Here is a 21,762-nt window from a genome sequence, read left to right as displayed (position 1 = left end):
GTGTCGCGCCTGGGGCACGTGTCGCGCTTGGGACACGTGCCGCGCCTGGGGCACGTGTCGCGCCTGGGGCACGTGTCGCGCCTGGGACACGTGCCGCACCTGGGACACGTGCCGCACCGCGGTCTGTGTACGCGCGACACACGCGCCCATTCGTGCGCACAGGTTTAGCATTTTGCGTACACAATATATACCACATATATACTATGCAGTACCACATATACCGTGCAATACTCACATATATGCTGTGCAGTACCACATATATATTGTGCAGGACCCACATATATACTGTGCAGTATCACATATATGTTGCTGGAACGTTGTGGGCCAACGTTGGGCCAACGTTGGGCACCTTTACTGGGGAGTTTCCACGCGTTCGTCGGAAGCCGTCTTAACAGTGCAAGTGCTTTTAAGATAAACAAAAACAGATAAACACAACAACAACGAAGACTACATCAACACACGTGCTGCCCTGGCGATATGGTAAGGTCACGTGGGCTTCTAATTGGGTCACGGGGTCATTGCTCATAACTTGTGTTTAATTAAATAGAATTTGGTGTCTCCATGGAAAGTATGGAAAGTATGCGATTACACGAGCAGAACACTTGGATCGGTCTCGACTTTTGGCCCCTATGAATGTCCACGTGACGATTAGTCACCTCGTTGAGCTGTCATTTGTGGCCAGGTCGCTTCTGAAAGAGATCTGTGTAGCTCCGCGTGGGCCTTGCCTGGTGAAATATTTTTTTTTTACTTTTCGGTGTCTCGGCAGCAGAGCGAGAGTCCCGCTGAGAAACGGAATGTCGAAACCGCTACAGAGTTGCTGTTGTTTTACTTTGTTGCTGCTGATAAGATGCACCCCCAGAAGGCCGAGTGGCTGATGGGATGTGTACAAATATTTGTATTTGCATGATTTGCGTGGTAACAGAAATCCGGGGACGGAGGCGCTATTTATAGTTTACTGGCATTCTCCACAACGACACTTCGTGGCTCCCTTGAGCAATGAGTGAGGTCACGGGCGTAGGAGGAGAGACTTGCACCACACACGTTTCGGAGCCAATCTCAAGCCAGATTCCCGTCCAATCACAGCCCTTGCTTAAATGGTGCTCACCGCTTCCTGTCCAATGGCATCTGCCAATAAGTCGATGTCATTGCGGTTTCGGGGAGTCGTCAGGATTTAAGTCAGGGGTTGGGATTCATGGGTTGGCGTTCAGGAGTTAAATTTTACGGGTTAGAGTTTAGGGTCAAGGTTTTTGGTTAGGGATTAGAGTTTGAGTGGAGGGTATGGGATAGGGGTTGGTTTTAGAGATGAGGGTTTAGGGGATTCGGGTTATTATTTAGGATTCGGAGTTATGCGTTGAGGTGTTGGGGTAGCTGGTGGGATTTAGGGGTTCGGATTTAAGGTTAGGGGTTAGAGTTTGGTGTTGGGTTATAATATAGTGGTATTATGGTTCGGGTCACGGGTTAAAGGTTAAGGGCAGTAGTCCCTCAGATCACTCTTCTTGCCCTTTATCCGTGGGGGCAGCAGTCTCAACAAAAGGCGCTATTGCTCCGGGGTGGTGAGGAGCTGGATCTGGGAAGCTGAGAATACTGGGGGTAGAGGGGTGTGTGGAGTGGATGAGGTGGGTACTCGGGTTGGGGAGGTTTGGAGGAGTTGCATCTACAGTTGGAGATGTCGTTAACATTCGGTTGTAGATCTTGTCAGGGTTGGGTTGGAGATGTGAAGATGCAAGATCTGGCGATCTAGGGGACTAAGGCTTGTGTCAACAATTTGGGGGAGCTCTGATTGTGGATGGGGCAGCAGGACACGCAGTCAGCAAATGTGGAAGCGTTGGGACGGACGTCCGTGGTTTCGGGGAGCAGGGATGGAGGTTGAGGGTCTGGGGGTCTCGGAATCTGGAGGTGCAGGGGGTTGGGGACCTTGCGCGGCAGGGCGTGACCTCTGGGGGTGAGCGGGGGTCACGGTCGGCCTCGCTGCGCTGCAGTGGGGAGCACTCGGACCTAGTCGCGCGTCACGGCCGGTGCCGATGGAATATTCATGGTGATGATGATGGTACACGGATACGTACGCTTGTTTTAATTGTTTATAATTAAGCCTACACTCTATTCATTATTCATGCTGATCGTGTCGACTTACGCGATGGACGACGCGTGATTGTGCGCTATGATGTCGTGTTTTACACATGGCGGGTGTTTAACTCCGCACGCATTCCCGTGCATGGCAGTTCGCGTGCATCTGTAAGACAAACGAGCACATTCACTACCAGCGTATACCCCCCCCCACACACACCGCGCTCAAATGGTATACTCCAAGTCACCCACAGTACCGTATCAGCTAAGCTTGGATCGTTCCATTTTTTTGCAGGGGGTGAAGGTGATCAGCTTGACTCCATAAGGCGAAAGGCTGCGTGAATATCAAGTTTCCGCCTGAACGAGCGGACACATCTGAAAATAAATAAATAATTGCTCCAATAAATAAAATGAAAAAAACACCGCGGCGTTTACATCATGAGGTCGCTCTACAATCAAACCCGTATCGTGCAATATCAGCTCGGTCATTTCAAGGCTCGGGCACAGACCCCACCCACCCCTACCCGACTCAAGCCACGTGGAGGGGCCTGTGACGTTCCGCAGAACGGACGAATAGGAACGGTTCTGATGCCTCCCCCCATCGCCACACGGGGGCGATGGGGGGAGGCGAGGTGGTGGGGGGCGGGGGTCAGTCCGACTGGTCAACGGCTCCCCGGTGCTGTCTGGGTAGATTACAGACACGCAACGTGACGGCGACACCGTTAATTGCATGGCGCGTCGCGTGGGACGCGTTTAACAATCATCGGGCGCGTGCGGCGCCGAACGAGCCGATTTGAATGGGGAGGAGTAAATTGGTGAGGGCGGAATCCCCCTTCTCTGTGAACGCAGCGTGGAGCAGCGCCACCCGTCGGCTCAGCGCTGCGCAGTTGCCGGCAGTGGAGGGGGATCGGTGCGACGCCCTTGCGGGAGTGCGGGAGTGGAGCTCCCCTTATCCGTGACCACGTGGGGGGGACTTTGCGTAATTTACCCATAATACACCGGGACCCGCCCCCGCCCCTCCACCCCGCCCCCCCAACTCCCACGGGGTGGCCCTGCAGCCCCTGCTGTCAACTTGACTCTGTTGATGAGCAAGTCGGTCCACGTTGCAGTGCCCATTGATCGGGTGTTTGAATATGGGGGTGGGGAGGTCTGAGCCGTTATCTGGTGGTGACACACACGCACAGACACCCTGACACGCGCAGACACACTGACACACGCAGACACACTGACACACACGCACAGACACACTGACACACGCAGACACACTGACACACACGCACAGACACACTGACACACGCAGACACACTGACACACGCACAGACACACTGACACACACGCACAGACACACTGACACACGCACAGACACACTGACACACGCACAGACACAATGACACACACGCACAGACACACTGACACACGCAGACACACTGACACACGCAGACACACTGACACACACGCAAAGACACGCTGACACACGCAGACACATTGACACAGGCACAGACACACTGACGCACGCAGAGACACTAACACACGCACAGCCACACTGACACACACGCACAGACACACTGACACACGCACAGACACACTGACACACCAACAGACACTGACACACGCAGACACACTGACACACGCACAGACACACTGACACACCAACAGACACACTGACACACGCACAGACACACTGACACACACAGACACACTGACACACACGCACAGACACACTGACACACACGCACAGACACACTGACACACGCAGACACACGCACAGACACACTGACACACACGCGCTGACACACACGGACAGACACACTGACATGCACAGACAAACACACTGACACACACGCGCTGAGACACACGCAGACAGACTGACACACACGCACAGACACGCTGCCACACCAACAGACACACGCACAGACACACTGACACGCACGCACAGACACACTGATACACGCAGACACACTGACAGACGCATACACACGCACAGACACACTGACACACACGCACAGACACACTGACACACGCAGACACACTGACACACACGCACAGACACATTGACACACACGCACAGACACACTGACACACGCAGACACACTGACACACGCAGACACACTGACACACACGCACAGACACACTGACACACGCAGACACACTGACACACACGCACAGACACACTGACACACGCAGACACACTGACACACGCACAGACACACTGACACACACGCACAAACACACTGACACACACGCACAGACACACTGACACAGACACACTGACACACACGCACAGACACACTGACACACGCAGACACACTGACACACGCACAGACACGCAGACACACACGCAGACACACTGACACACACGCACAGACACACTGACACACACGCACAGACACACTGACACACGCAGACACACTGACACACGCACAGCCACACTGACACACCCGCACAGACACACTGACACACGCAGACACACACGCAGACACACTGACACACACGCACAGACACACTGACACACGCAGACAGACTGACACACACGCACAGACACACTGACACACGCACACACACTGACACACACGCACAGACACACTGACACACGCAGACACACTGACACACACGCACAGACACACTGACACACGCAGACACACTGACACACACGCACAGACACACTGACACACACGCAGACACACTGACACACACGCACAGACACACTGACGCACGCAGACAGACTGACACACACGCACAGACACACAGACACACGCAGACAGACTGACACACCAACAGACACACTGACACACACGCACAGACACACTGACACACGCAGACACACTGACACACGCAGACACACTGACACATCAACAGACACACGCACAGACACACTGAAACACACGCACAGACACACTGACACACGCAGACACACACGCAGACACACACGCAGACACACTGACACACACGCACAGACACACTGACACACGCAGACACACTGACACACACGCACAGACACACTGACACACACGCACAGACACACTGACACACGCAGACACACTGACACACGCAGACACACTGACACACACGCACAGACACACTAACACACCTAGACACATTGACACAGGCACAGACACACTGACACACGCACAGCCACACTGACACACACGCACAGACACACTGACACACACGCACAGACACACTGACACACACGCACAGACACACTGACACACACGCACAGACACAATGACACACGCACAGACACACTGACACACGCAGACACACTGACACACGCAGACACACTGACACACGCACAGACACACTGACACACACGCACAGACACACTGACACACGCACAGACACACTGACAAACGCAGACACACTGACACACAGGCACAGACACACTGACACACGCAGACACACTGACACACGCAGACACACTGACACACGCAGACACACTGACACACACGCACTGACACACTGACACACACAGACACACTGACACACACGCACTGACACACTGACACACGCAGACACACTGACACACACGCACTGACACACTGACACACGCAGACACACTGACACACACGCACAGACACACTGACACACACGCACTGACACACTGACACACGCAGACACACTGACACACACGCACAGACACACTGACACACACGCACTGACACACTGACACACGCAGACACACTGACACACACGCACAGACACACTGACACACACACACTGACACACACGCACTGACACACTGACACACGCAAACACACTGACACACACGCACAGACACACTGACACACACGCACAGACACACTGACACACACGCACTGACACACTGACACACGCACAGATACACTGACAAACGCAGACACACTGACACACAGGCACAGACACACTGACACACGCAGACACACTGACACACACGCACTGACACACTGACACACGCAGACACACTGACACACGCAGACACACTGACACATCAACAGACACACGCACAGACACACTGAAACACACGCACAGACACACTGACACACGCAGACACACACGCAGACACACTGACACACACGCACAGACACACTGACACACGCAGACACACTGGCACACACGCACAGACACACTGACACACACGCACAGACACACTGACACACGCACAGCCACACTGACACACACGCACAGACACACTGACACACACGCACAGACACACTGGCACACACGCACAGACACACTGACACACACGCACAGACACAATGACACACGCACAGACACACTGACACACGCAGACACACTGACACACGCAGACACACTGACACACGCACAGACACACTGACACACACGCACAGACACACTGACACACGCACAGACACACTGACACACGCAGACACACTGACACACACGCACAGATACACTGACAAACGCAGACACACTGACACACAGGCACAGACACACTGACACACGCAGACACAGTGACACACGCAGACACACTGACACACGCAGACACACTGACACACACGCACTGACACACTGACACACGCAGACACACTGACACACAAGCACTGACACACTGACACACGCAGACACACTGACACACACGCACTGACACACTGACACACGCAGACACACTGACACACACGCACAGACACACTGACACACACGCACTGACACACTGACACACGCAGACACACTGACACACACGCACAGACACACTGACACACACGCACTGACACACTGACACACGCAGACACACTGACACACACGCACAGACACACTGACACACACGCACTGACACACTGACACACACGCACTGACACACTGGCACACGCAGACACACTGACACACACGCACAGACACACTGACACACACGCACAGACACACTGACACACACGCACTGACACACTGACACACGCACAGATACACTGACAAACGCAGACACACTGACACACAGGCACAGACACACTGACACACGCAGACACACTGACACACGCAGACACACTGACACACGCAGACACACTGACACACACGCACTGACACACTGACACACACGCACTGACACACTGACACACGCAGACACACTGACACACACGCACAGACACACTGACACACACGCACTGACACACTGACACACGCAGACACACTGACACACACGCACAGACACACTGACACACACGCACTGACACACTGACACACACGCACTGACACACTGACACACGCAGACACACTGACACACACGCACAGACACACTGACACACACGCACAGACACACTGACAAACACGCACTGACACACTGACACACGCACAGATACACTGACAAACGCAGACACACTGACACACAGGCACAGACACACTGACACACGCAGACACACTGACACACACGCACTGACACACTGACACACACGCACTGACACACTGACACACGCAGACACACGTGCTGGCGCACGTGGTCGAGGCATTTCTCTCCTTCCTGCCGCCCCCTCCCCGTCACTCAGACAGATGGCGCGTGTGTATCCGCTGCAATGGAGACCCACAGACTCACACAGAGACTCACCCATAGGCTAACACAGAGACAGAGTTACTCGCATAGAGACCCATAGATTCACATAGAGACAGAGTTACTCGCATAGAGACCCATAGATTCACATAGAGACAGAGTTACTCGCATAGAGACCCATAGATTCACGTAGAGACAGAGTTACTCACTTAGAGACAGTTACTCGCATTGAGACCCATGGATTCACATAGAGACAGAGTAACTCGCATAGAGACAGTGACTCACATAGAGTCCCATGGATTCACATAGAGACAGAGTTACTCGCTTAGAGACAGTTACTCGCATAGAGACCCATAGATTCACATAGAGACAGTAACTCACGTAGAGACAGTGACTCGCATAGAGACCCATAGATTCACATAGAGACAGAGTAACTCACTTAGAGACAGTGACTCGCATAGAGACCCATAGATTCACATAGAGACAGAGTAACTCACGTAGAGACAGTGACTCACATAGAGACCCATAGATTCACATAGAGACAGTTACTCGCATAGAGACCCATGGATGCACATAGAGACAGAGTAACTCGCATAGAGACAGTGACTCACATAGAGACCCATGGATTCACATAGAGACAGAGTTACTCGCTTAGAGACAGTTACTCGCATAGAGACCCATAGATTCACATAGAGACAGAGTAACTCACGTAGAGACAGTGACTCACATAGAGACCCATAGATTCACATAGAGACAGAGTAACTCACTTAGAGACAGTGACTCACATAGAGACCCATCGATTCACATAGAGACAGAGTTACTCGCATAGAGACAGTGACTCGCATAGCGACCCATAGATTCACATAGAGACAGTAACTCACGTAGAGACAGTGACTCGCATAGAGACCCATAGATTCACATAGAGACAAAGTAGCTCACGTAGAGACAGTGGCTCGCATAGAGACCCATAGATTCACATAGAGACAGAGTAACTCACGTAGAGACAGTGACTCACATAGAGACCCATAGATTCACATAGAGACAGAGTTACTCACGTAGAGACAGTGACTCATATAGAGACCCATAGATTCACATAGAGACAGAGTTACTCGCATAGAGACCCATAGATTCACATAGAGACAGAGTTACTCGCGTAGAGACAGTGACTCACATAGAGACCAATAGATTCACATAGAGACAGAGTAACTCACGTAGAGACAGTGACTCACATAGAGACCCAGAGATTCACATAGAGACAGAGTAACTCGCGTAGAGACAGTGACTCACATAGAGACCCATAGATTCACATAGAGACAGAGTAACTCACGTAGAGACAGTGACTCACATAGAGACCCATGGATTCACATAGAGACAGAGTAACTCACGTAGAGACAGTGACTCACATAGAGACCCATAGATTCACATAGAGACAGAGTTACTCGCGTAGAGACAGTGGCTCACATAGAGACCCATAGATTCACATAGAGACAGCGTAACTCACGTAGAGACAGTGACTCACATAGAGACCCATAGACTCACACATAGACAGAGTGACCCATGGTGCGAGCCTATCCCGTTTCACAGATATTACAGCTCACGGCTGGACAGCGATAGCCGTGAGCTCGGCTTCGTGTGTGTGTGTGCGTGCGAATTGTCGCGTGAATGCATTTTCCTATGTACACGATGTTTGTACTTGACGTTAGCCGCAGAAGTTTTAAGTTCGCAGTACTTTTCTCATGTAAGCAGACACATGATATCAGGGCATACATATATCTCTCTCTCATATAATATCACGCGGTAAGAGTTACAAATGCTCACGCTTCTTGTAGCCAATGAACGCAGCCGAGGCACGATGACGCCATTGGCCAGGGGTCTTCACCCGCGTTACCCGGCCAGCGGTACAGCGAGCGGCTCGCGATCACAAGGCTGCGGGTTAAAATCCTAGGCCCATCAGCCCTTCCTCTACGGTCGATAAAACGAGTACCACTTTGTGGGCGAAGATCGACAGTGGTTGCCCTCCGGAGAGACTTCCCACCGCCTGGCTGGGAACAGGCGGTGTGAAACCACGACGCTAGTCTCGCTGAGGGATCGCGAGAGCTGCCGGGGCCGCGTGACGTCGCATGTCACGGGTAGAGGCGTCGTGACGTCACAAAGCCCCTACAAGGGCCCGACGATCCGGTAACCGCTGCGTTTCGACGCGTCAAGAGCTCTCGTTTGGCCGTAGCTCAGCCGCCCGCTGCAACATCCGCGTGGCGCTGCGGCCCGCCAGTCGAAGAACCCTGCCACGGCCTAATTGGCTGCCGCGCGGCGCGGTCGTCTGACAGCGTGGTGACGTCACACGGTAGCGGTGACGTCGCCTCGGCCGACCCCCCCCCCCCGGCCTCGGTCGGGCGTCGCGAGCGACGGAGACTCCCTCGGACGCGACCCGTGGGGCCCACGAGCTAATTGATTCGTGAATGAACGCGCGAATATTCATCGAGACGAGGCGGCCAGAGACGTGTGCACGACGGCGGCGAGTTAAAATGTGTTTCTGATTAAAATGCCAACAAGCAAAGACTCTGTGGCAGCTGCCGTTGTTGTTGTTGTTGATTATGATGATGACGGTGGTGGTGGTGCCGCTGATGCCGCCGCTGAATGAAGGTGCTGCCGCTGCCGCTGAACTTGACCTGCGTCCCGACGGGTCACGACCGCCAGGGGTAGGGCAGGAGCACGGCCTTGCTCTGCACACGTACACACGGCACGGCATGCGGCCGCGCGGCCCGGGGAGACCGTGAGACGGCGCGGGGAACCGGGGGTCACGCTGCCAGAAGCGGACGGGCGTCTGCCCGGCAAGCACGGAACGTTGGGCTAACGTTGGCTCAACGTTGGGCCGACGTTTACAACCACACGCCAACGTCGGCCCAACGTAATTTCCAATCGACGGGTGGAGAGATCGTTACGCGCGCCTCCCCTCCGCATCGCGTCTGCAGGCCGAAGCGGCCAATGGCACGGCTCTCCCCCGCCGAACAAAACCAACTGGACGCGTTCGTCAAAACACCACCTCCCGCTTTGGCGAACGCGTCCATTGAGTTGTTGCCGCCGCCGCCGCTGCCCGCGCAGCAGCGGCGGCAGCGGCAACAGCGGATGCGGTTGTGGTCGCGATGCGGTTGTGGTCGCGATGCGGTTGTGGTCGCGATGCGGTTGTGGCCGCGATGCGGTTGTGGTCGCGATGCGGTTGTGGTCGCGATGCGGTTGTGGTCGCGATGCGGTTGTGGCCGCGATGCGGTTGTGGTCGCGATGCGGTTGTGGTCGCGATGCGGTTGTGGCCGCGATGCGCTTTGACTACTCAACTCCGCCGCGCGGCGAGGTCGCTGGCGACGCTCGACCGCCGTCGTACCTCGGCAGAGCCGGGCGCTCGGGCGGGACTGGCGGGGGGTCCTCTGCTGGGACTCGCACACTCACTGCGCGTCACGCACAGCGGGTGCTGCTGCTGCTGATGATGATGTTGATGATGATGAAGTTCATACTGTTGCTGCTGTTGCTGCTGCTGCTGTTGCTGATTAAGTTCATGCTGTTGCTGCTGCTGGTGATGCTGCTGCTGATGTTGTTGATGCTGCTGTTGATGATGATGCTGCAGTTGATGCTGCTGTTGATGATGATGATGTTCATGATGTTGCTGGTGCTGCTGTTGATGTTGCTGTTGATGTTGCTGGTGTTGCTGTTGGTGCTCCAGCTGCTGTTGGTGGTGATAGTGCTGCTGCTCCTGCTGGTGTTGCTGTAGCTGTTGCTGGTAGTGTTGTTGCCGCTGCTGCTGCTGCTGTAGCTGTTGTTGATGGTAGTGCCGCTCCTGCTGCTGCTGCTGCTCTGCCCTGTAGGGTCCCGCGACCTCCAGTCTGCTGGGGCGCTGGGTCCCCCGGCTGGGGCTGGTGCCCCCCTCAAGTTTCTCACCCCAAGTCTCCACTCGCAGGGGGCTCCGGGGTGACGGCGTCTGCTGGGGGTTCTGTGGACAGAAGGGGGGGGGGGAATGGGCGGGGGTCAGGGGTCGCCGGTCCCTGATCGCGAGCGCCGCTGCGCGTGGAACGAGCGCCCGGGCGTTGTCTCGAGAGCCGGGCCGGTGGAGGGGACGGGGACGATGAGGTCGACCGATCGACTCACGGTGACAATCGGCTGCCTTCTTCGTGTTCGATCGCTCGCGCCCCCTCTAACGCGGCCGCCTTCGCCGGCGCGGCGACGTGCGTACGGTCAGACGACCCGCACGACTAAGCGGACCGCGACTCGGAGTCGCGACAATTCATCGAACCGCCGTGCAAACGACCAACCTGCGGTAACGCCTCCGCTCGCCGCTCCGTCGCGCTCAGGGCCTCGCCACCCTGCTGAGTAGCGGACCCCTGCTGAGTAGCGGACCCCTGCTGAGTAGCGGACCCCTGCTGAGTAGCGGACCCCTGCTGAGTAGCGGACCCCTGCTGAGTAGCGGACCCCTGCTGAGTAGCGGACCCCTGCTGGGTAGCGGACCCCTGCTGTGCGACCTGCGGGACCTGCGCCCGGCTGGAGGGTTTGAGGATGCCCATGCCGAGCCGCTTGACGGTGTCGAGCAGTGTGGGCGTGTGGTCGATGAAGCTGAAGAGGCTGGAGAAGGCGTGGGGCCCCGCGTCGCCCGCCAGCGCCACTGGGGGCGGGTGGTGCACGGGGCTGTCGCGGGTCGTGGTGGAGCGAGCCCATGCCGACTCGCTCCCCTGCTGCTGCTGCTGCTGCTGGCGGCCCCCCCGCGGGGAAGCCGGCGACGCCGCCGCCGCCCCTTCCCCCCCGCCCCTGCAGCACCCCCCGGCGGCGGACAGCGCCGGCCGGGGAGACGCCGGCTCGTAGGAAGGCCTGGGGCCCGGCGTCGGCGTCGCCGCGGACGGCTCCTGGCGCCAGCCGCAGTGGCGCCCGCCGCCGCCGCCGTCCTGGTGGTGGTGGTGGTGGTGGAGTCGCGGCGACGCCACCGTCTGCTCGGCCCTGGAGCCGGGCCGGTGGTGCGGGTGGTGCGGGTCGAGGCGCGGCGAGCGCGGGTCGTGGCGCGGCGCCCGCTGCGGCGACGCCTGCGCCGCCTCGCCGTGGTGCCGGTGGCGGTGGGTGCCGGGGCGCGGCGAGCAGCACGCGTCCGCGTGCCGGCTCCGGCAGCGCGGCTCCGCGCGCGGCGACGCGGGGTCGTGCAGAGCCCGGCCGGCGCCGTGGCACTCGGCGCAGCCGGGGGCCGCGCCGGGGGGCCCTGCCGCGGCGAATTTTCGCGGGGTCCGGGGGGACCCCAACTTGGGCGAGCAGCACGCGCGCTCAAACTTGCCGGCCGCGGCCGCGGCGCCGCCGCCGCCGGCCTTGCGCGGGGTGCGAGCCGGCGACGAGACCGGAGTGTGGCCGTTGCCGGACCCGCAGCAGGGCCGCACGACCGCGCGGTGGAAGGGGCTACGGATGCCGGCCTCCAGCGCGGCGGCGGCGGTCGCGATGGCGACCGTCTGGGTGGCGGCGCTGGCGCTGGCCCGACAGCCGGCCTGGCAGGACGCGTCGCGGCTCGCCCGCTCGGCTGGAGGGGACGGAGCGACGGGCGGCGACGCGGCGGCGGAGGTGGGGGAGGTGGCGCGCAGCAGGAAGGGCCCCGTGTTGGCCGCTTCTTTCATCTCGTCGCTCAGGTTCCAGGCCGAGTCGGCGCTCGGGCACGGGGAGGCGCCGTCCGCCGCCCCCGACGCGGCCAGGAACGACGCCGCCCCCTCCTCCTCCTCCTCCCGGGCCACGAGGCGGCAGCCGTGGAAGTAGCGGCCCCACTCGGAGTCGCGGTACAGCTCGGAGACGGAGAACCTGGGTGGCGCGCGGTCGGGAGACGAGGGGGGGAGGGGCGGGAGATGTGACGCATTTCACGCGTCGTCGCCGTCGATTAAACGCGAATCGAATTGGTCAAACATCCCAATATAGGACCGCAGAGCTTGGGCAATTGATTGCGTCGGTTCCGGCTGCCGTGCCTTGACCGTGGCTGACGAACGGACGCCGGGCCTCTCACCTGGACAGCAGTTTGGCACCGACGAGCGGCGGCGGCGCGGCGGCGGCGGCGGCGGCGACGGCGACGCCGGTGGGCGCCGTCGCGCCGAGGCACCAGTCCCGCGCGGCGGGCAGCGAGGACGGGCGCGGCAGGCGGCGCCCCTCGCCCGGGGCTGGGGGGGGCTCGCCGGGGGAGCGCGGGGGGGGCTCGTCGGGGCTGAGCGCCGGCGAGCTGCCCCCGCTGGCGAGGGCGCAGCGGCGGCGCTCGGAGCGGAACGGAGAGCGTGCGCTCTCCATCATCGCCTCGAACTCCGCCATGGAGGAGACGGAGCACGCCCTGCGGGGAGGACGTTAATTGTATCGTTCTTGTTGTCATTGTTCCGCTTCTATTTCAGGAGGAGGGTGTCCTGCCAGTCTGTCGCAGTAGAGGGGCGATGTTGCCGCGCCTGATCCCCGGGTCGGGTGATTTGCCGTGGTCAAGGCGAGTCACGTTGCGTTCACAAGTGTCGCATGTCGGAACCGACCCCTCCACCACTCCGACCGTGCCCCCCCCACGCTACCCTCTGGTGGTGGTGCAGGTGGTGTGATTGGGATGATGATGATGATGAGGGCATCGCTCACCGCTGCAGCGTGCCTTTGTCGAGTGGGAAGTTGACCTCTCCCATCATCTTCTCAGCATCAGCCTTCAGGGTGGCAAGAAAGTTTCAGGCGATATTATGACGAACACATTCCATATGCCAACAGTAATAATAACAATAATAACATCCTTAACCTGTTCTCGATAGACTCACTATACGAGTCTCGAGATCCATTTTCGGGACGGTCCTGCATTGGGATGTTTGGCCAATTCCCGTTTTTCTGCTCTTGTGTTTACAAAATCGCAAACGGTTCTGGGCATCACATTGTGTGTGCAATGCTCTCAGCCTAAGATAATGGGAGTTGTGCCTCCGTGCTGGGTGTCATCATCGTGCTCTTAAACCTTACGAGTGCGCTCCCTCCCCCCGCTCCCTCCCCCCGCCCCCCGCCGCCCTCACCTCCCCGCGAGCGTCGCTCCGCACGAGCGTCCTGCCGCGGGAGATGGTGCAGGACTTGCGTCGCCCTTCCGGCCACGGGTGGAGGTCGAGGGTCAGAGCATCGAGAAATCGGGAGATCTGCTGATGCTGCTGCTGCTGCTGCTGCTGGTGGTGGTGGTGGGCGAGGGACCAAATGGGTGCCGGCGCTCTGCTCGAGTCGCCCACCGGGCCGTGCCACAGCGAGTCGTCCAGTGAGCGGTTCCTCGTGAGCACGGGGCTGCTCCGCATACCGGAGACCCCCGACGGGACCCTCGGCGGCACCGGGGCTCCCACCTCTCCTCCCTCCACGGCGACCGTCTTTCCGCTCTTCTGCAGCTAGGAAAAATGTAATATTATTATTATCGCAGCCCCGATTATCAACAATTCATTGGCTGGTCAGGCGTTGGTCAGCGGAAGAACGAGCGGTCTAATTATTACCAAGCGGGACTCGACCTCCCTCACACCTCGCCTCCTCCCGTTCGCTCATTCACTCCGCGTCCTCGCATTCACCCCCGCACCCCCGCCCCGCCACGCCTCCCGTCCCCCGTCACCTGCCCGACGGCGCACCGCGTCGCCCTGAGCTGCGCCTCCCGGCCGCGGCGCTCGCGGCCGAACCTCCGCAGCAGCTCGAGGCGCTCGCGCCCCCAGTGGCGCTCGCCCGCCTGGAGCCGGCGCCGCAGCTCCAGCGCGGCCACGTGGAGCTCGGCGAGCACGCGCCGCTGCTCCTCGCGCTCCCTCGGAGCCGCGCCCTCCTGGCCCGCCGCCTCGCCCGGTCCCGCAGGGCCGCGCTGAGACGCGGGAGGGCCGAGGCGAGACTCCAGCTGGGGTGGGGGGCGGGGGGAGCAGATGGTGGGGAGGTGAAGGGATGTTGATTAGAGTCACCATCTGTATGGTGAACCTCTTTCGCACCGTACGTAGCCAACCGTGCTCATCGCAGGTGCGCCGGAGGGACACAACAACAAGCAGAAGAAGCAGTTCTCGAGAAATGAATTCAAAATGTTTCGGGGTCCATGCGCAACACACGTGCACAACACACGTAAACACGTACACACGTACACACACGCGCACGCACGTACACGCACACACCTGTGCGATGTGCACACGTACACACACTCGCACGCACAAACACACGCGTACATACATACACACACGCCAATACGTACACACGTAAAGACGTAAACACTCACACGCATACACACTCATACACACACACACGCGTACACACACACACGTACACACTAACACGTGTACACACTAACACGCGTACACACACACACGTACACACGTATACACGTACATGCGTACACGTACACACACGCGTACACACGTACACACGTACACACGCACGTACACACGTGCATGCGTACACACGTACACACACGTACACATGTACACACACACACGTACACACACACACAAACGTACACACACACACGCGTACACACACACACGCGTACACACACACACACGCGTACACACACACACGTACACACACACACGTACACACACACACGTACACACACACACACGTACACACACACACGCGTACACACACACACACACACGCGTACACGCACACACACGCGTACACACGTACACACGTACACACACACACGCGTACACACACACGTACACACGTACACACACGTACACACACACACGCACGCACACGTACACACACACACGTACACACACACACGTACACACACACACGTACACACACACACACGCACACGTACACACACACGTACACACACGCACGCACACGTACACACACACGTACACACACACACGTACACACACGCACACGCACCTGAGCGACGTGCGCGCGCAGCTCGGAGCGCTCGACCTCCCAGGCGGCGTGCTCGCGTGCGTAGCGCTGCGCGAGGCCGCGCCGCCGCGCCTCCTCCGCCCGCACTTCGTCCCGCACGGCGCCCAGCGCGGCGCGCAGCTCCCGGACGACGCCGGCGCCGGGGTCGGAGCTCACGCCGCCCTCCTGCCACGCGCGGGGAGCCCGGCGGCCACCCTCGTTAATACTGCGCGCACGCTGCTGCTGTTGTTGTTGCTGTTGGTGTTGCTGCTGTCAGCCGTTAGTTTCCCACTGCTGGGCAATAGCCTCCCCGCATTCCCTTCCATTCCTTCCTTTCCTTCGACTCACACAGAGACCCATAGACTCACACAGAGACCCATAGACTCACTACTCAAACACCCTTAGACTCACACAGAGACTCAAAGACTCACTACTCAAACACCCTTAGACTCACACAGAGACCCATAGACTCACTACTCAAACACCCTTAGACTCACACAGAGACCCATCGACTCACTACTCAAACACCCTTAGACTCACACAGAGACCCATAGACTCACACAGAGACTCATAGACTCACTACTCAAACACCCTTGGACTCACACAGAGACCCATAGACTCACACAGACCCATAGACTCACTACTCAAACACCCTTAGACTCACACAGAGACTCATAGACTCACTTCTCAAACACCCTTAGACTCACATAGAGACCCATAGACTCACTACTCAAACACCCTTAGACTCACACAGAGACTCATAGACTCACTACTCAAACACCCTTAGACTCACACAGAGACCCATAGACTCACTACTCAAACACCCTTAGACTCACACAGAGACCCATAGACTCACTACTCAAACACCCTTAGACTCACACAGAGACTAATAGACTCACTACTCAAACATCCTTAGACTCACACAGAGACTCATAGACTCACTACTCAAACACCCTTAGACTCACACAGAGACCCATAGACTCACTACTCAAACACCCTTAGACTCACACAGAGACCCATCGACTCACTACTCAAACACCCTTAGACTCACACAGAGACCCATAGACTCACACAGACCCATAGGCTCACTACTCAAACACCCTTAGACTCACACAGAGACTCATAGACTCACTTCTCAAACACCCTTAGACTCACACAAAGACCCATAGACTCACTACTCAAACACCCTTAGACTCACACAGAGACCCATAGACTCACTACTCAAACACCCTTAGACTCACACAGAGACCCATAGACTCACTACTCAAACACACTTAGACTCACACAGAGACTCATAGACTCACTACTCAAACACCCTTAGACTCACACAGAGACCCATAGACTCACACAGACCCATAGACTCACTACTCAAACACCCTTAGACTCACACAGAGACTCATAGACTCACTTACTCAAACACCCTTAGACTCACACACAGACCAATAGACTCACTACTCAAACACCCTTAGACTCACACAAAGACTCATAGACTCACTACTCAAACACCCTTAGACTCACACACAGACCAATAGACTCACTACTCAAACACCCTTAGACTCACACAGAGACCCATAGACTCACACAGACCCATAGACTCACTACTCAAACACCCTTAGACTCACACAGAGACTCATAGACTCACTTCTCAAACACCCTTAGACTCACACAAAGACCCATAGACTCACTACTCAAACACCCTTAGACTCACACAGAGACCCATAGACTCACTACTCAAACACCCTTAGACTCACACAGAGACCCATAGACTCACTACTCAAACACACTTAGACTCACACAGAGACTCATAGACTCACTACTCAAACACCCTTAGACTCACACAGAGACCCATAGACTCACACAGACCCATAGACTCACTACTCAAACACCCTTAGACTCACACAGAGACTCATAGACTCACTTACTCAAACACCCTTAGACTCACACAAAGACCCATAGACTCACTACTCAAACACCCTTAGACTCACACAAAGACTCATAGACTCACTACTCAAACACCTTTAGACTCACACAGAGACCCATTGACTCACTACTCAAACACCCTTAGACTCACACAGAGACTCATAGACTCACTACTCAAACACCCTTAGACTCACACACAGACCAATAGACTCACTACTCAAACACCCTTAGACTCACACAGAGACCCATAGACTCACTACTCAAACACCCTTAGACTCACACAGAGACCTATAGACTCACTACTCAAACACCCTTAGACTCACACAGAGACTAATAGACTCACTACTCAAAGACCCTTAGACTCACACAGAGACTCATAGACTCACTACTCAAACACCCTTAGACTCACACAGAGACTCATAGACCCACTACTCAAACACCCTTAGACTCACACAGAGACTCATAGACTCACTTCTCAAACACCCTTAGACTCACACAAAGACCCATAGACTCACTACTCAAACACCCTTAGACTCACACAGAGACCCATAGACTCACTACTCAAACACCCTTAGACTCACACAGAGACCCATAGACTCACTACTCAAACACACTTAGACTCACACAGAGACTCATAGACTCACTACTCAAACACCCTTAGACTCACACAGAGACCCATAGACTCACACAGACCCATAGACTCACTACTCAAACACCCTTAGACTCACACAGAGACTCATAGACTCACTTACTCAAACACCCTTAGACTCACACAAAGACCCATAGACTCACTACTCAAACACCCTTAGACTCACACAAAGACTCATAGACTCACTACTCAAACACCTTTAGACTCACACAGAGACCCATTGACTCACTACTCAAACACCCTTAGACTCACACAGAGACTCATAGACTCACTACTCAAACACCCTTAGACTCACACACAGACCAATAGACTCACTACTCAAACACCCTTAGACTCACACAGAGACCCATAGACTCACTACTCAAACACCCTTAGACTCACACAGAGACCTATAGACTCACTACTCAAACACCCTTAGACTCACACAGAGACTAATAGACTCACTACTCAAAGACCCTTAGACTCACACAGAGACTCATAGACTCACTACTCAAACACCCTTAGACTCACACAGAGACTCATAGACCCACTACTCAAACACCCTTAGACTCACACAGAGACTCATAGACTCACACATGGACCCTTAAACACACAGAGAGACCCAAAGGGTCACCCGACGTTATTCAAAAAAAGAGTAGGCTATGTGTGCTGGACCAAATTTAAAATGTTATAAACAACTCACATCAAGTCACTGGGTAAAATCAGGATGGCAGTTCTCGTGCTCACCAGCGTCCCATCGTCACTGGGCACCTCTCCCTGCGCTCGCGCTGACAAAAGCGTGTCCAGCCACAGCTCCTCGTCGTGGGCGCACGACGAGGTGGAGGAAGAGGTGGAGGTGACGGAGGAGGCGCCCATCTCGGCTCCCAGCTCCGCACCCTGCGGGGTGGCACGTGTGTCAAGTCACAGGCGAGCGCTCGCAAACCCACCGCTTGACCGCCTCTGAACTCAACAAAGCAAAGACAAATATCACCCCGACTCCTGCGGCAATTTCTGCAAGCGAGGTTAGCGCAGCACACGGGGCTGTGGGTGGCCAGCACAACGCCCGGCCGCCTTTGTCTCCCCAGGGAATTCTATATATTTTACGCACCGCACCAGGACCGTTTCAGATCAATTATCGCTCGTCGATGACATTGGGCGAACTCGACGCTCGGCACCCTGCACCCCGGCGTACCAGCGAGGCGGCGGCCGCCTGGGGCCGCTGCTCTCCGCCGTCGCGGCAGCGTCGGAGTAGTCGCCGCAGCTCGGCGAAGGCGTGGAAGCTGAGGCCCTGCAGGCGACGCAGCTCCCGCGCCAGCGACGCCGCGGTGCTCACCGCCTCGCGCCGCTCCATGCGGAGCCCCAGCTCGGCGCTCTGCAGCTCGAAGTCGCGGCGCAGCATCGCGCGGTGGTGCTCCTCGCTCGCCTGCGCAGGGGGGGCGGCGAGGGGAGGGGCGTGGGGGGTGCGTGGGTGGGTGGGGGTGGGTACATTTTCGTGGGGTTTTTCGAGGGCACGGTGAGAGATGCAGCGGTTAGTGCGCGCGCAGTAGGTTCAAGGGTGCATGCCGTACTTGCAGGGTTTATAGTGCAGGGCTCTAATTTCAAAGAGCGGGGTTTATAGGACAGGGTGCAGGATGCTAGGTGCTGGCTTTGTAGCGCAGGGTGCTGGGTGCATGGTGCAGAGCGCAGGGTGCAGAGCGCAGGGTGCATGGTGCACAGCCCATGTGTACAGGGCGCGCAGTGCAGGGTGCCTCGGACCGCGTACCCGCGCGACCCTGGCCGCGTGTCTCTCGGCCTCCTCGTGGCGCAGCACTCGCTCCTCCTCCAGCTGTGACTGCAGCAGCCGAATGGTGTCCTTGGCCTCGGCCAGCACCTCCTGAGACTCTCGCAGCTGTGGGGCGGGGTGGGGTGGGGTGGTGTGGGGTGGAGTGGAGTGGTGTGGGGTGGGGTGGGGTGGTGTGGGGTGGGGTGGAGTGGTGTGGGGTGGGGTGGGGTGGAGTGGTGTGGGGTGGGGTGGGGTGGTGTGGGGTGGGGTGGAGTGGTGTGGGGTGGGGTGGAGTGGTGTGGGGTGGAGCAGGGTGGGGTGGGGCGAGGTGGAGCAGGGTGGGGTGGGGCGGGGCACACAGGACCCATCAGCTCTATCTCTCCCCAGCATCACACCCCGTGTTCTCCCTGTGCCATGATGGCTACAGCAGCATCAGCCCAGAGGCGGAGCTAGAAACTTCCCAAGGGAGGGGGGTAGGTGGGCAGGGTGGTGATTCGGAGGTAGCGGGGTGGTCGGGGAGACGATACGGTCAGTCTCGGGGGCAGTTCCGGAATCCCAAACTTTGAATTAGATAAAACATTAATGATTAATTATCAAATAAAAACCCATTTTTGGGTCTCAAGGGGGGGAGGTTAATCGCCCCCATAACCCAACGAGCACCCCCCCCCCCCGCCCAGGTCATCCATTGGCCAATACCTCGCTGGCGATGAGGGTGCGCGTGTCGGCGTTGGCGCCCAGCTGATGCGGGGCCCCGCGCGCCACGGTGGCGGCCCCGGCCTCTCCTCCTCCTGGTCCTCCTCTTCCCGCCGTCGCCATGGCTACGGCGGCGGCGTCGTCATGGCGACACGGAGCGAGCGGCGTTCTCTGCGAGTCGCTCTGCGCCGTCACGGGAGCCCAACAGAAATTGAAAATAAACAAAATAAATTATAAGTTTGTCCGTGGAGGACATGCATAACACAAATGGGAAGGTGAATAGTAAATAATGATAACGATAATGATGATGATGGTGATGTGAAAGTAACGTGAAAGGAAGAGATGTTTTGAGAATTAGACGAAAAAAAGGATTAT

At 57.1% G+C, this 21,762-nt stretch overlaps 1 protein-coding gene across 3 annotated transcripts in view; it reads right to left on the bottom strand.

Moving 5' to 3' along the window:
- Positions 1-240: 240 nt before the first annotated feature.
- LOC116942551 (microtubule cross-linking factor 1-like) overlaps positions 241-21,762 on the bottom strand; it is a 44,973-nt gene continuing 23,451 nt past the window's right edge. For 2 of the 3 annotated variants that reach the window (XM_032954595.2, XM_032954597.2), the window contains exons 11-22: positions 21,391-21,570; positions 20,695-20,820; positions 20,125-20,355; positions 19,680-19,829; positions 16,388-16,570; positions 15,126-15,395; positions 14,557-14,910; positions 14,144-14,205; positions 13,545-13,859; positions 11,836-13,345; positions 10,914-11,516; positions 241-10,257 (exon numbers count right to left, since the gene is read on the bottom strand). In XM_032954595.2, coding sequence (XP_032810486.2) covers positions 10,219-10,257; positions 10,914-11,516; positions 11,836-13,345; positions 13,545-13,859; positions 14,144-14,205; positions 14,557-14,910; positions 15,126-15,395; positions 16,388-16,570; positions 19,680-19,829; positions 20,125-20,355; positions 20,695-20,820; positions 21,391-21,570 — 4,023 coding nt within the window. In that variant the 3' untranslated portion in view covers positions 241-10,218. The remainder of the gene's footprint in view (positions 10,258-10,913; positions 11,517-11,835; positions 13,346-13,544; positions 13,860-14,143; positions 14,206-14,556; positions 14,911-15,125; positions 15,396-16,387; positions 16,571-19,679; positions 19,830-20,124; positions 20,356-20,694; positions 20,821-21,390; positions 21,571-21,762) is intronic. The other variant, XM_032954596.2, reaches the window with a different exon arrangement.

The sequence above is a fragment of the Petromyzon marinus genome, chromosome 15, assembly GCF_048934315.1.
Source record: "Petromyzon marinus isolate PM22_M1 ecotype Great Lakes invasive population chromosome 15, UKy_Petmar_22M1.pri1.0, whole genome shotgun sequence".
NCBI classification, from domain to species: domain Eukaryota; kingdom Metazoa; phylum Chordata; class Hyperoartia; order Petromyzontiformes; family Petromyzontidae; genus Petromyzon; species Petromyzon marinus.
This window is presented reverse-complemented; position numbering and strand designations above follow the sequence as displayed.